The 12,813-nt window shown below is 48.6% G+C and overlaps 1 protein-coding gene across 5 annotated transcripts in view; it reads left to right on the top strand.

The window, feature by feature from the left end:
- The first annotated feature begins 2,073 nt into the window (after window positions 1-2,073).
- Window positions 2,074-12,813, top strand: part of LOC133352063 (single-stranded DNA-binding protein 3-like) — a 159,015-nt gene continuing 148,275 nt past the window's right edge. For 4 of the 5 annotated variants that reach the window (XM_061567796.1, XM_061567795.1, XM_061567798.1 and 1 more), the window contains exon 1: window positions 8,767-8,945. In XM_061567796.1, the coding sequence (XP_061423780.1) occupies window positions 8,890-8,945 (56 nt within the window). In that variant the 5' untranslated portion in view covers window positions 8,767-8,889. Of the gene's footprint in view, window positions 2,407-8,766; window positions 8,946-12,813 lie in introns of those variants that run through there. The other variant, XM_061567794.1, reaches the window with a different exon arrangement.

Below are 12,813 nucleotides of genomic sequence, written 5' to 3'. Positions count from 1 at the left end.
CTCAGTTAGCTGATGAAAGTTGAAAGCGAGAATTTCATCATCGCTTGCAGCTGAGGTTGGCATCGTCCCCCACTCCACCTGATGTCGAGGGTAAATGGGCGAGGTTTAAGACTGTGACTCATTCAGCTGCAATGGCTGCTTTGGGTACGCGGTCCAGACCTCCCCAGAAACCCTGGCTGACAGAGGAGGTGTTCAGGTTAGTTGAGAAAAAGCGACAGGCCCACTCTCATCGGCTACAGCATCCCACGTCAGAGAATGAGGAGGTTTACCGCAGCCTTCGCTCGGAGGTTCGGAGAGCCGTAAGGCGCTGCAAGGATGGGTGGTGATCGCGGGTTGCTGAGGAGATGGAGTCTGCCTCAGTGGCCCACGATCACAAATCCCTAATTAACTCCATCAAAAAAGTTACCTACAGCGCCACACCTATTACCATCATTAGGGGAAAAACGGTGATCCAATCTCCGACCCTCAGAAACAGGTTTGCAGATTTGCTGAGCATTTCTGTGAGGTCCTGGGGGAGGGGAAATCCCTCAGCCAGGAAAACATCATGGCACAAAGTGGGGATAACCCTGCTGAGGCTGCGGTGCCTCAAATATTGGAAGAGGTCACCCCCTGTGAGTGGCTGGCTGAGGTGCCATCTGTTGAGGAAGTACTGAAGGCGATCCGGAGTCTGAGACCAGGAAAGGCACCGGGCAGAGATGATCTCCCAAGCGAAATGCTCAGGGAGGGTGGCATTTGTGCACAGACTGCCCTATATGACATCATAACAACAGTCTGGACCACTCGACGGGTTCCGCAGGATTGGAAGGATACCCTGGTGGTCCCCCTCTTTAAGAAGGGGGACCGCACAGACTGTAACAACTACAGGGGCATCTCACTCCTCAGTGTGCCGGGAAAGGTCCTGGCAAGGATTATTCAACATCGCCTTGCTAGGCACGCTGAGGAGAGGCTTGCGGAGCCCCAATGCGGTTTCAGAAAAGGGCGGTCCTGCACAAATGCCATATTTTCTCTCCGTCTGCTACAGCAGAGGTGTAGGGAATTCCAACAAGACCTACATCTCTGCTTTATTGACCTGGTTAAGGCCTATGATACCATCAGTAGACCTGTGCTGTGGGTTGTTCTTCGTGCTTTCGGAGTCCCTGACCCTCTGCTCATGATCATTCATGATGGTGAGCGGGCCCGGGTAAAACTACGTGGCCGGGAGTCAGAGCCTTTCCCTGTACACCTTGGGGTGCGACAGGGATGTCCTCTGGCTCCCACATTATTTAACATCTATTTTGACCACGTAGTTCGTGAAGCCTTCAATAGCTCTTCCGGGGGAATTTCCATTTGGTACAGATATAATGGGAGGCTGATCGATGCCCGGGTGCTATCAAGGGATGGCTCCCTCTTGGTCAACCACGTTATGTATGCCGATGATTTGGTAATAGCTGCTCATTCAGAGGAGGAGTTGGAGACGCTGCTGCTGAGACTGGAGCGTGCCACTAAGAGGTGGGGCCTTACCATCAGCCCCACCAAAACTAAGCACCTGCCTGGGTATTTTGTACCATCGGACACTCCACCCCCACAACTCCCAATCGGTGATGGGCAGTAGTGGAGAGAGTGGAGAGTTCCCCATACCTGGGCAGTGTGCTTATGACCGGCTCCAGTTTAACAGCAGAGGTCTCACTCCGAATCAGTCGAGCGGCAATATCTTTCCATCGGTTGCGTAACGCTGTGTGGAAGCTACCTGGTCTGTCACTCCGCACGAAGCTTCAGGTCGTCTCGGCCACAGTCATTCCCTCCCTTCTCTACGCTTGCGAAACGTGGACCCCCCTAATGGAACATTTTCGCCGGTTGGAAACATTTAGGCTGGCCTGCCTACGATCCATCCTGGGTTTAACCAGGCTGGATTGTGTGAGGAGCTCACAAATCCTTGAAAGATCTGGGCAAAGTTCCATCGGTGAGCTCCTCCGGTAGGTAAGGATGCGTTGGCTGGGTCATGTAGCCCGCATGCCCAGCCACCGCATGCCTAAACAGCTTTTGTTCGGCTGGATCGAGGGGGCTAAACGGGCGTGGCACGGGCTAGAGAGGAGATGGAGTGATGTGGTACAGGAGGACGTGGAGCTGAGTGGACTTGCCGATGACTGGTACCAGCGGTGTCAAGATCGGCCTCTGTGGAGGAGGCTCGCGAAGGACGCTACTGGGCAGTTGGAGGCAGTCGCCCTCCAACAACAACGGAGAGCGGAGGAGCGACGCTCACAACAACGAGCGGAGCGCCGGGTGTCTAAAGCACAGCAAGTTGGCACAGTAGGGGGCACAGGTGGTGCATCAGCCAGTCATCTCGGTCATCTCAGTCAGTCAACCCGTGGCATCTGGGTCTGCCCCGTGACCTGCCAGCAGGCGTTCGACACTTCACGTGGCCTCAAGGTGCACATGGCCTGGCACAAGCGTCGTGGTGACGTCACCGCCACTTAGTGGCGAATGGCGGTTGTTGCTGTTGTTGTGTGTGACTGTGTGTGTATGTGTGTGATGTGAATGTGTGTGTATGTGTGTGACTGTGTGTATGTGTGAATGTGTGTGACGTGTGTGATGTGAATTTGAGTGACTGTGTGTGATGTGAATGTGTGTGTGAGATAGATGCGTGTAGTGTATGATGTATGCGTGTGGGATAGATGTGTGTGTACTGTGTGATGTGTGCCAGACAGATGTTTAGTGTTTGAGATGTGTGTAGTAGCTGTCCTGTGTGATGTGTACTGTGTACTGTGTGTAGTTTATGATGTGTGAGATAGATGTTTAGTGTTTAAGATGTGTGTTGACACTGTCCTGTGTGATGTGTGTGTGATAGGTGTGTGTAGTTTATGATGTGTGTATGTGTGAAATAGATGTTTAGTGTTTGAGATGTGTGTAGTAGCTGTCCTGTGTGATGTGTACTGTGTACTGTGTGTAGTTTATGATGTGTGAGATAGATGTTTAGTGTTTGAGATGTGTGTTGACACTGTCCTGTGTGATGTGTGTGTGATAGGTGTGTGTAGTTTATGATGTGTGTATGTGTGAAATAGATGTTTAGTGTTTGAGATGTGTGTAGTAGCTGTCCTGTGTGATGTGTACTGTGTACTGTGTGTAGTTTATGATGTGTGAGATAGATGTTTAGTGTTTAAGATGTGTTTTGACACTGTCCTGTGTGATGTGTGTGTGATAGGTGTGTGTAGTTTATGATGTGTGTATGTGTGAAATAGATGTTTAGTGTGAGATATGTGTGGTCACTGTCGTGTGTGATGTGGGAGATGTGTATTTGTCTTAACAGGTCCTAGGCCTCCCTTAGGTTGACTCAGCCTTAAATGAGTACCTGGTGCGGTGTATAAACAGCATTGGGGAGACAAAGGTGGCCAGGGATAGTGTTTAGCCACCACCCACCCTTTCAAGTGCCGTGCAGTTCATATACTTGGGATCTTTGTCTTCGTGTGTGTGTAGTGTAGTGTGTAGTGTAGTGTGTGTGTAGTGTGTGTGTGGTGTGTGTGTAGTGTGTGTGTAGTGTGTGTGGGGTGTGTAGAGTGTGTGTAGTGTGTGTAGTGTGTAGTGTAGTGTGTGTGTAGTGTGTGTGTAGTGTGGGGCGTGTGTGTGTGTGTAGTGTGTGTGTGTAGTGTTTGTCTTCGTGTGTGTGGTGTGTGTGGTGTGTGTGTGTAGTGTGGGGCGTGTGTGTGTGTAGTGTGTGTGTAGTGTGTGTGTGTAGTGTGTGTGTGGGGCGTGTGTAGTGTGTGTGTGTAGTGTGTGTAGTGTGTGTGTAGTGTGTGTGTGTAGTGTGGGGCGTGTGTGTAGTGTGGGGCGTGTGTGTGTGTAGTGTGTGTGTGTAGTGTTTGTGTAGTGTGTGTAGTGTGTGTAGTGTAGTGTGTGTAGTGTGGGGCGTGTGTGTGTGTGTGTAGTGTGTGTGTAGTGTGTGTGGTGTGTGTGTGTGTAGTGTGTGTGTGTAGTGTGTGTGGTGTGTGTAGTGTGTGTGTAGTGTGTGTGTGTAGTATGTGTGTGGGGCGTGTGTGTAGTGTGGGGCGTGTGAGTGTGTAGTGTGTGTGTAGTGTGTATGTAGTGTGTGTGTGTAGTGTGGGGCGTGTGTGTGTAGTGTTTGTGTAGTATGTGTAGTGTGTGTAGTGTAGTGTGTGTAGTGTGGGGCGTGTGTGTGTGTGTGTAGTGTGTGTGTAGTGTGTGTGGTGTGTGTGTAGTGTGTGTGTGTAGTGTGTGTGTGGTGTGTGTAGTGTGTGTGTAGTGTGTGTGGTGTGTGTGTGTAGTGTGTGTGTGTAGTGTGTGTGTGGGGCGTGTGTGTAGTGTGGGGCGTGTGAGTGTGTAGTGTGTGTGTAGTGTGTATGTAGTGTGTGTAGTGTGAGGCGTGTGTGTAGTGTGGGGCGTGTGTGTGTGTAGTGTGTGTGTAGGGCGTGTGTCGTGTGTGTGTGTAGTGTGGGTCGTGTGTGTGGTGTGTGTGTGTAGTGTGTGTAGTGGCGTGTGTGTAGTGTGGGGCGTGTGTGTGTGTGTAGTGTGTGTATAGTGTGGGGCGTGTGTGTAGTGTGTGTGTGTAGTGTGTGTATGTAGTGTGTGTAGTGTGTGTGTGATGTGTGTGTGTAATGTGTGTGTGTTTGAAAGATGTAGTGTGTGTGACGTGTGTGGGAGATGTGTATGTGTGCTGTGTGTATAGTTTGTGTATGGGTAGTACTGTGTATGTATGTGTCAGCTGTATATAGTGTGCGTGAGAATATGTATTGTATATCATTTGGTGTGTGTAGTGTGATATTTAATAGTAAAGCAATTTTGTGTAATGTTTTGTGTAAAGCAATACCTGCATAATGTTTTGTGGACAATATATAAAGTACATTCTTAAATGTGTAGAGTTTGCCTATTTATACTGTATCTGGAGTGTGCTTGCATTTGGTGCGAATGAGTGGGTGTCGAAAGTGCATTGTGTATGCGGTGTGTGTATATACAATACAGTACATGGAATGTGTGTGTATATTGCAGTGTTTGTAACACTGTTATATGGAATCTATAAATTTAGACTTGGAAGGTGTGTGTGTGAGTGTTAAATGTATGAGTGTGTGTTTAGTGTATCCATGTCCCGTGTACATGAGTGTTCAAATATGTGTGTGTGTCTAAAGAGAATATTGAATGTGCCTTCATTATGGGGCACATGTGATGCTACTTTACACACATGCACCGTGTGTCAAGTGTGTGTAATGTGTGGAGATGGTGTGTGTGGAGCCTATGTGATTGGGCTGTTGTTCACGTGTGTGTGTGTGGAGCCTATGTGATTGGGCTGTGTGTTCACGTGTGTGTGTGTAGATGAGTGTGTATGTATTGTGTACATGAGTGTGTGTGTGTGTTGTGTGTACATGAGTGTGTGTCTGTTGTGTGTACATGAGTGTGTATGTATTGTGTTGTACATGAGTGTGTGTTGTGTGTACATGGGTGTGTGTGTGTTGTGTGTACATGAATGTGTGCACTGTGTGTACAGGAGTGTGTATGGACTGTGTGGGCATGAGTGTGTGTGTGTTGTGTGTGCATGAGTGTGTATGTGTTGTGTGTACATGAGTATGTGTGTGTACAGTAGTGATTGTGCAACATGTACAGGGATAATTTGTGTTTCGTGACCGGAAATTGAATGTGTGTTGAGTTCGTGTGTACACAATACTGTCTGTGTTGTTGAAGTTTGATGAGAAAGATTATGAACTGTGGATCACAGAGCATATCGTGTGTGTATGGAGTGTTTGTGTAGTGACTAAGCAGTGTGCTTGTGTAAAGTGTTTGTGTGTTTTGCGTGATTGTGTAGGATGAGCCTGTATTTTACACATACATCATATCCTTGGTGTGTCAAGATTTCAATTCCTGGTCAGGGAGTCAACTCAATCCATGGTCTTCACGGATCAACAACAACAACAACAATCGAGTCGTGCAATTTCGTGGTTGTCCTATGGGCAGACGTGACCCCGTCATAGGAACAGGGAATTTCCACATAAGTTAAAGGGCTATAAATATCAGACGAGCACCGCCCCATGCTGGACTGAGCGCAATACCGCAGCGACTTTGATTTTGTGTGGAGTTTGTGCCGCTTGTGATTGTTGGACACTGTTGTTATGGTGTAATCGTGTGTCAATCGTGTGTTGTGTTGTTGTTGTTGTTGTTGTCATGTGTGTGTATGTCGAGTTCTGCTTGGAGGGTGTTGGGGGTTAAGGGGGCTTAACACGCAGTGACAAGGCGTTGTTGCACATCGTTGTGTGTGCAATTATGTGTTGCGGTGAGTGTAAATGTGGTCTTTTTGGTTTGGGGAATTGGTGTATTTTGCATTGTGAAATGTACATATGGTGTGTATCTTGTGCGTTGTGAGTGTATTGATTGGCTGTGTTTATTGCTCATTTAGTGAGTGTTTTATGTGTGGTGTGTGCATTATGTGTATGTGCGTTATGATTGTAGGTGTGCATTGTATTTAGTGTGGTGTCCTGATTTGTACTATATGTGTGTGCATTATGTATGAGTACATTGTGTATGTGTGTTTGTGTGTGCAATGTATGTCCGTTGAACTTCTTTCGCACCGCACGTAGCAAACCCGTGCTGATCTAAGTAGCTGCAGGAGTATAACGCAGCGAGTGTACACACACGTGTTCATTGTGCATATCTAGTGTGTTGTGTGTGTTTTTATGGGTGCGCGAGTGTTTTACGTGTGTTTGCATTGTGTATGTGCGTGTGTGTGTGTGCATTGTGCGTGTGTGTGCATTATATGTACGCGTGTGTGTTTATATGGGTGCGCGTGTTTTACGTGTGTGTGTGCAGTGTGTGTGTGTGCAGTGTGTGTGTGCATTGTGTGTGTGTGTGCAGTGTGTGTGTGCACTGTGTGTGTGCAGTGTGTGTGCACTGTGTGTGTGCAGTGTGTGTATGTGCAGTGTGTGTGCACTGTGTGTGTGTGCACTGTGTGTGTGTGTACTGTGTGTGTGTGCACTGTGTGTGTGCATTGAGTGTGTGTGTGCATTGAGTGTGTGTGTGCACTGTGTGTGCACTGTGTGTGTGTGCACTGTGTGTGTGCATTGTGTGTGTGTATGCAATGTGTGTGCATTATGTGTGAGCACTGTGTGTGCACTGTGTGTATTGTGTGTGTGTGCATTGTGTGCGTGTGTGCACTGTGTGTGTGAACTGTGTGTGCAGTGGGTGTGCACTGTGTGTGTGCAGTGTGTGTGTGTGCACTGTGTGTGTGTGTGCAGTGTGTGCACTGTGTGCATTGTGTGTGTGCATTGTGTGTGTGTGAACTGTGTGTGCGCTGTGTGTGTGCACTGTGTGTGTGTGCACTGTGTGTGTGTGTGCAGTGTGTGCACTGTGTGCATTGTGTGTGCATTGTGTGTGTGTGAACTGTGTGTGTGTGCACTGTGTGTGCGCTGTGTGTGTGTGCACTGTGTGTGTGTGTGTGCAGTGTGCACTGTGTGTGTGTGCGTTGTGTGTGGTGAGGGGTAGGGAAGGCTGGGCATGTCCGAGAGAGAGGGGGGGAGGGCGGGCGGCTGAGTGGTGGTGGGTACTGATATCTGTGCACAGCCAAGAAAATAAAATAGAGACAAAAAAAGAGACACGCAAGGGAGCAGCAGCAGCAGCAGCCACGGCAGTAGCAGCAACAAAAAAAATCTTGGCAAGACAATTTAACAACCACCACCACAACCAACAACAAAACCTTCCCCCCCCCACCACCACCAACTATCACAAACCCGAGAGGAGGCAACAGCAGCTACCTCCGAGTAGTGTGCCGTCTTTGTTTAGCAGCGCATTGCAACGCGCGGCGGGCAAGAAGAACATCTTTAAAAGAGAAACAACAACAACAGCAGCGGTAGCAGTAGCAGAGTGAAGAAGAAAGAGGAGGAGGGCACGAGGTGGTGGTGGTAGTAGACACGTGGTGGTAGTGGACACGTGGTGGTGGTAGTGGACACGTGGTAGTGGGCACGAGGTAGTGCTGGTAGTGGTGGGCACGTGGTGGTGGTAGTAGTGGTGGTGGTAGTGGGCACGTGGTGGTGGTGGTAGTAGTGGTGGTGGTGGTAGTAGTGGTGGTGGTGGTAGTGGGCACGTGGTGGTGGTGGTAGTGGTAACGAGGTGGTAGTGGTGGTGGTAGTGGGCACGAGGTAGTGGTGGGCACGTGGTGGTGGTAGTAGTGGTGGTGGTAACGAGGTGGTAGTGGTGGTGGTGGTAGTGGGCACGTGGTGGTGGTAGTGGGCACGTGGTGGTGGTAGTAGTGGTGGTGGTAACGAGGTGGTAGTGGTGGTGGTGGTAGTGGGCACGTGGTGGTGGTAGTAGTGGTGGTGGTGGTAGTGGGCACGTGGTGGTGGTGGTAGTAGTGGTGGTAACGAGGTGGTAGTGGTGGTGGTAGTGGGCACGAGGTGGTGGTAGTAGTGGTGGTGGTAACGAGGTGGTAGTGGTGGTGGTAGTGGGCACGAGGTGGTGGTGGTAGTGGTGGTGGTAACGAGGTGGTAGTGGTGGTGGTAACGAGGTGGTAGTGGTGGTGGTGGTAGTGGGCACGTGGTGGTGGTAGTAGTGGTGGTGGTGGTAGTGGGCACGTGGTGGTGGTAGTAGTGGTGGTAACGAGGTGGTAGTGGTGGTGGTAGTGGGCACGAGGTGGTGGTAGTGTTGGGCGAGGGGGGTGCTGCTGCTGGTGCTGCTGCTGGTGGGGGGCCAGGCTGGTAGTGGGGGGGGGGGTGCTTGGCTAAGTGTTGTAAAAGTGGGGGGGAGGGGGGGTTAGAGGGGGGGGGGGGTTCTTTTTGGGGGGGGGGTGCCGGGGGGGTTTTAGCCTCCGTGGCTTTGGCTCTTCATGGGCTGACAGGTGCCCGAGACCACGGCAGGGCACGGCAGGGAGACCTCCTCCTCCTCCACCACCACCACGACGTCTCTCGCCGGCTTCCCTCCGCGATGTACGCCAAGGGGAAGTCGGCCGTGGTGCCGTCAGACACCCAAGCGAGAGAAAAGTAAGTTTAGCTACGTCTCTTTCACTCGTCTGCCGTAGTTGTGTGTGTGGTTAGAGATGTGTGTGGATGTAGCATTGTGCGTGTTGTGTGTGTGTAGTACTCACTTTGAGTGTGTGTGTGGTTAGAGATGTGTGTATGTAGCATTGTGCGTGTTGTGTGTGTGTAGTACTCACTTTGAGTGTGTGTGTGGTTAGAGATGTGTGTAGATGTAGCATTGTACGTGTTGTGTGTGTGTGTAGTACTCACTTAGTGTGTGTGTATGTAGGGATGTGTGTGGATGTAGCATTGTACGTGTTGTGTGTGTTGGTGTGTAGCACTCACTTTGTGATTGTGTGTATGTAGAGATGTGTGTGGATGTAGCATTGTACGTGTTGTGTGTGTGTAGTACTCACTTTGAGTGTGTGTGTGGTTAGAGATGTGTGTAGATGTAGCATTGTACGTGTTGTGTGTGTGTAGTACTCACTTAGTGTGTGTGTGTATGTAGAGATGTGTGTGGATGTAGCAATGTACGTGTTGTGTGTGTGTGTAGAGTACTCAGTGTGTGTGTATGTAGGGATGTGTGTAGATGCAGCATTGTACGTGTTGTGTGTGTAGTACTCACTTAGTGTGTGTGTATGTAGAGATGTGTGTAGATGTAGCATTGTACGTGTTGTGTGTGTAGTATTCACTTTGTGAGTGTGTGTGTATGTAGAGATGTGTGTAGCTGTAGCATTGTACGTGTTGTGTGTAGCACTCACTTAGTGTGTGTGTATGTAGAGATGTGTGTAGGTGTAGCATTGTACGTGTTGTGTGTGTGTGTAGTACTCACTTAGTGTGTGTGTATGTAGAGATTGTATAGGTGTAGTATTGTACGTGTTGTGTGTGTAGTACTCACTTAGTGTGTGTGTATGTATGTAGAGATGTGTGTATGTAGCAGTGTACGTGTTGTGTGTGTGTGTATGTAGAGATGTGTGTATGTAGCATTGTACGTGGTGTGTGTGTGTGTATGTAGAGATGTGTGTATGTAGCATTGTACGTGGTGTGTGTGTGTGTGTAGTACTCACTTAGTGTGTGTGTATGTAGAGATGTGTGTATGTAGCATTGTACGTGGTGTGTGTGTGTGTATGTAGAGATGTGTGTATGTAGCATTGTACGTGGTGTGTGTGTGTGTGTAGTACTCACTTAGTGTGTGTGTATGTAGAGATGTGTGTATGTAGCATTGTACGTGTTGTGTGTGTAGGTGTGTAGCACTCACTTAGTGTGTGTGTATGTAGAGATGTGTGTATGTAGCATTGTACGTGTTGTGTGTGTGTGTGTGTAGCACTCAGTGTGTGTGTGTATGTATAGATGTGTGTAGATGTAGCATTGTACGTGTTGTGTGTGTGTGTGCTTGTTTTGGCATTTAAATGCAAAGTGGTTGTGTTATGCACGTGTCTGTAAATCGAAGCCCACGTTGTTAATGATGTTGTGTGACTGTGTACATGGGCCATGCAGTGATTGTAGATTTCCGTGAGTACTCAGTATGTGAATGTGTATATATGTGAATTGTCAGGGCATTTAAATGCACGTGTTGTTACATGCGTGGACCTGTCATCTGAAATCCGCGTTGTGAGTATACTGTATACTATGCAGTATATGTTAGCCCTGTTGGTAAATGTATTTGTACAGCATGTGCGGCATGCTAGTAGTTTGAATGTAGTTGCAGTGTGTGTGGATATGAGATGTGTGTGGTGTACTGTTTGAATGTACATTCGTATTGTACGATATATGTAACTCAATTGAATTATGCATATGATACAATGTAGGTACATGACAGTACATGACAGTATATCGTAGCTGTATGTGTGTGTAGTCATGTATGTGTAATGCATACAGCTACAGTACTGTAGTTGTGAATCTGTGTATTGTGCTCACTGAACGTGATGGGTTCCTGTGTTGTCAATGAACATACAGTATAACCTGTACACTTAAAGCTTAAATTGTGCGCACATGATGTGAATTTGCTGTGTCGGTGTACGACTGTGTTAAGTGTATGTGCACACGTGTGTGTCTTTGTGTTTACATGTTACATATGCCGTGTTAATACAGCTGGGGAGAGAACCCGTAATTGCCTGGATAGCAAGTACTGTATCTAAAGTGTGCATAATGCACTGTAAAACTCATTCTGTACACTTTAGTGTGTTCGGTTCAAGGTGTGTGTGTGTCGTATAGACAGATTTTAGTTACTTGTGTGAAACAGTTTCAAATGTGGGCATCTTCTCGAGTTAACAGTAATTACTTTCTCCACCTCCTGTATACATTACAGTGCTGTGTACACGTGCGTTGCATTGGTGTGTTGCAGGATGTCTCCAGTCCTGTATACATCAGTGCGTTATAAGTGAATGATTGTGTACAAGGGCAATGATGTAGTTAATTCAGTCTGCACACTCCAGTACTGTTTGTGTATATGAGTTCTGATGTTGGCAAGTATCAACTGCTTGTGTTTTCTGTCGGCATTTTAATTGCTTGACAGTACGCATTGTGTAATGTCTGTACTGCGAGTTTATGTACAGCACAGTACTGTATTGGTGTGTAAAGCACAGCTGAATCAGTATGCAATTGTGATTAGAGGTACAGTACACTACAACACTGTAGGCTCTGCTTTATGTTAAATGTGTTAAACTGTAATGTACAGTATACTCTTATGTTCTGAGCTGTGTGCGATGTGCTTGTCACATTGTGTGTCACCAAAAAAGTCACCGCTTGCGAATAACACCGCCTCCGAAGAGGATTAAAATATGAAATAGCCCGACGTTTCTGGCAACTGCCCTTCTTCAAAACAGGGACATCGTTCTCGACAAACGCGTTGACATTTCGTGTTGGTGTAGTTCGTGCGTGTGCACCACTGCCAACACAGCACTGTAACACGTTGCACAATGAGTTGCTGCTGTTGAACATTGAGTGTAAGACGCGTGCACGTGTTAGCGTGTGTCACGTGCACCACGTTGCACCTATTTGCAAGCGTTGCACCACCTACACTGGATGGGTGGTTCGTGCTGTTGCTGCAGCTGTCTGCAGGGACAATGCTACCCCCAGAGTGGGTTGCCCTCCTTGAACTCTGTCTAGCCACTAGGGGTTGCCCTCCACTGCCCCCCAACATTTCTTGTTGTTTGTTAACCACCACGACTGCACCCCTCTTCCACTGTTGTGCACTTTGCACCGCGCGGGCGGTGTGCGTAACTCGGGGCCAGCACGGTTGTGCGTAACTCGGGGCCAGCACGGTTGTGCGTAACTCGGGGCCAGCACGGTTGTGCGTAACTCGGGGCCAGCACGGTTGTGCGTAACTCGGGGCTAGCACGGTTGTGCGTAACTCGGGGCCAGCACGGTTGTGCGTAACTCGGGGCCAGCACGGTTGTGCGTAGCTTGAGGCGGGCGGTGTGCGTAACTCGGGGCCAGCGAGTGGCACACCGCGTGTTTAGGGTGTCCTTTGTGAGCCGTGCACGTGGGTCCGTGAGAAGTGTGTGTGTGCCCTGTTGTGGACTTTTATCCCAAGTGTTAGAGCGTGTGTGGACCGGCGACACCCGCCGTAAGGGTTAATTTGGAGTAACACACACGTCACGTATCCGAACCGTGGCGTGTATCCATCCATTCTGGTCAATTAACCGTGCACACCAAAGTGCAGCATTTACACTTTGTCTAACTCAGTTTAGTTGTTGCTACAAATGTTCTGCGGACGTGTGGTGGTGCACTAGTGTGTTGGTGGCTTGTTTTTGTCTGCACAATGAGATTGATATGGTCTGGGGATTGTTGTGTGTACAAGTAACTGCGATGTTTACGTCTGCCTACAAGAAGTTTTTGATAACAAACTAGTGACCGTGCAAGTTGTTCAAATTTACCCTTGTGCAGAAAG

This window comes from Lethenteron reissneri, chromosome 39 (genome assembly GCF_015708825.2).
Source record: "Lethenteron reissneri isolate LAM-NWPU_2019-01 chromosome 39, ASM1570882v1, whole genome shotgun sequence".
Lineage (NCBI taxonomy): Eukaryota > Metazoa > Chordata > Hyperoartia > Petromyzontiformes > Petromyzontidae > Lethenteron > Lethenteron reissneri.
This window is presented reverse-complemented; position numbering and strand designations above follow the sequence as displayed.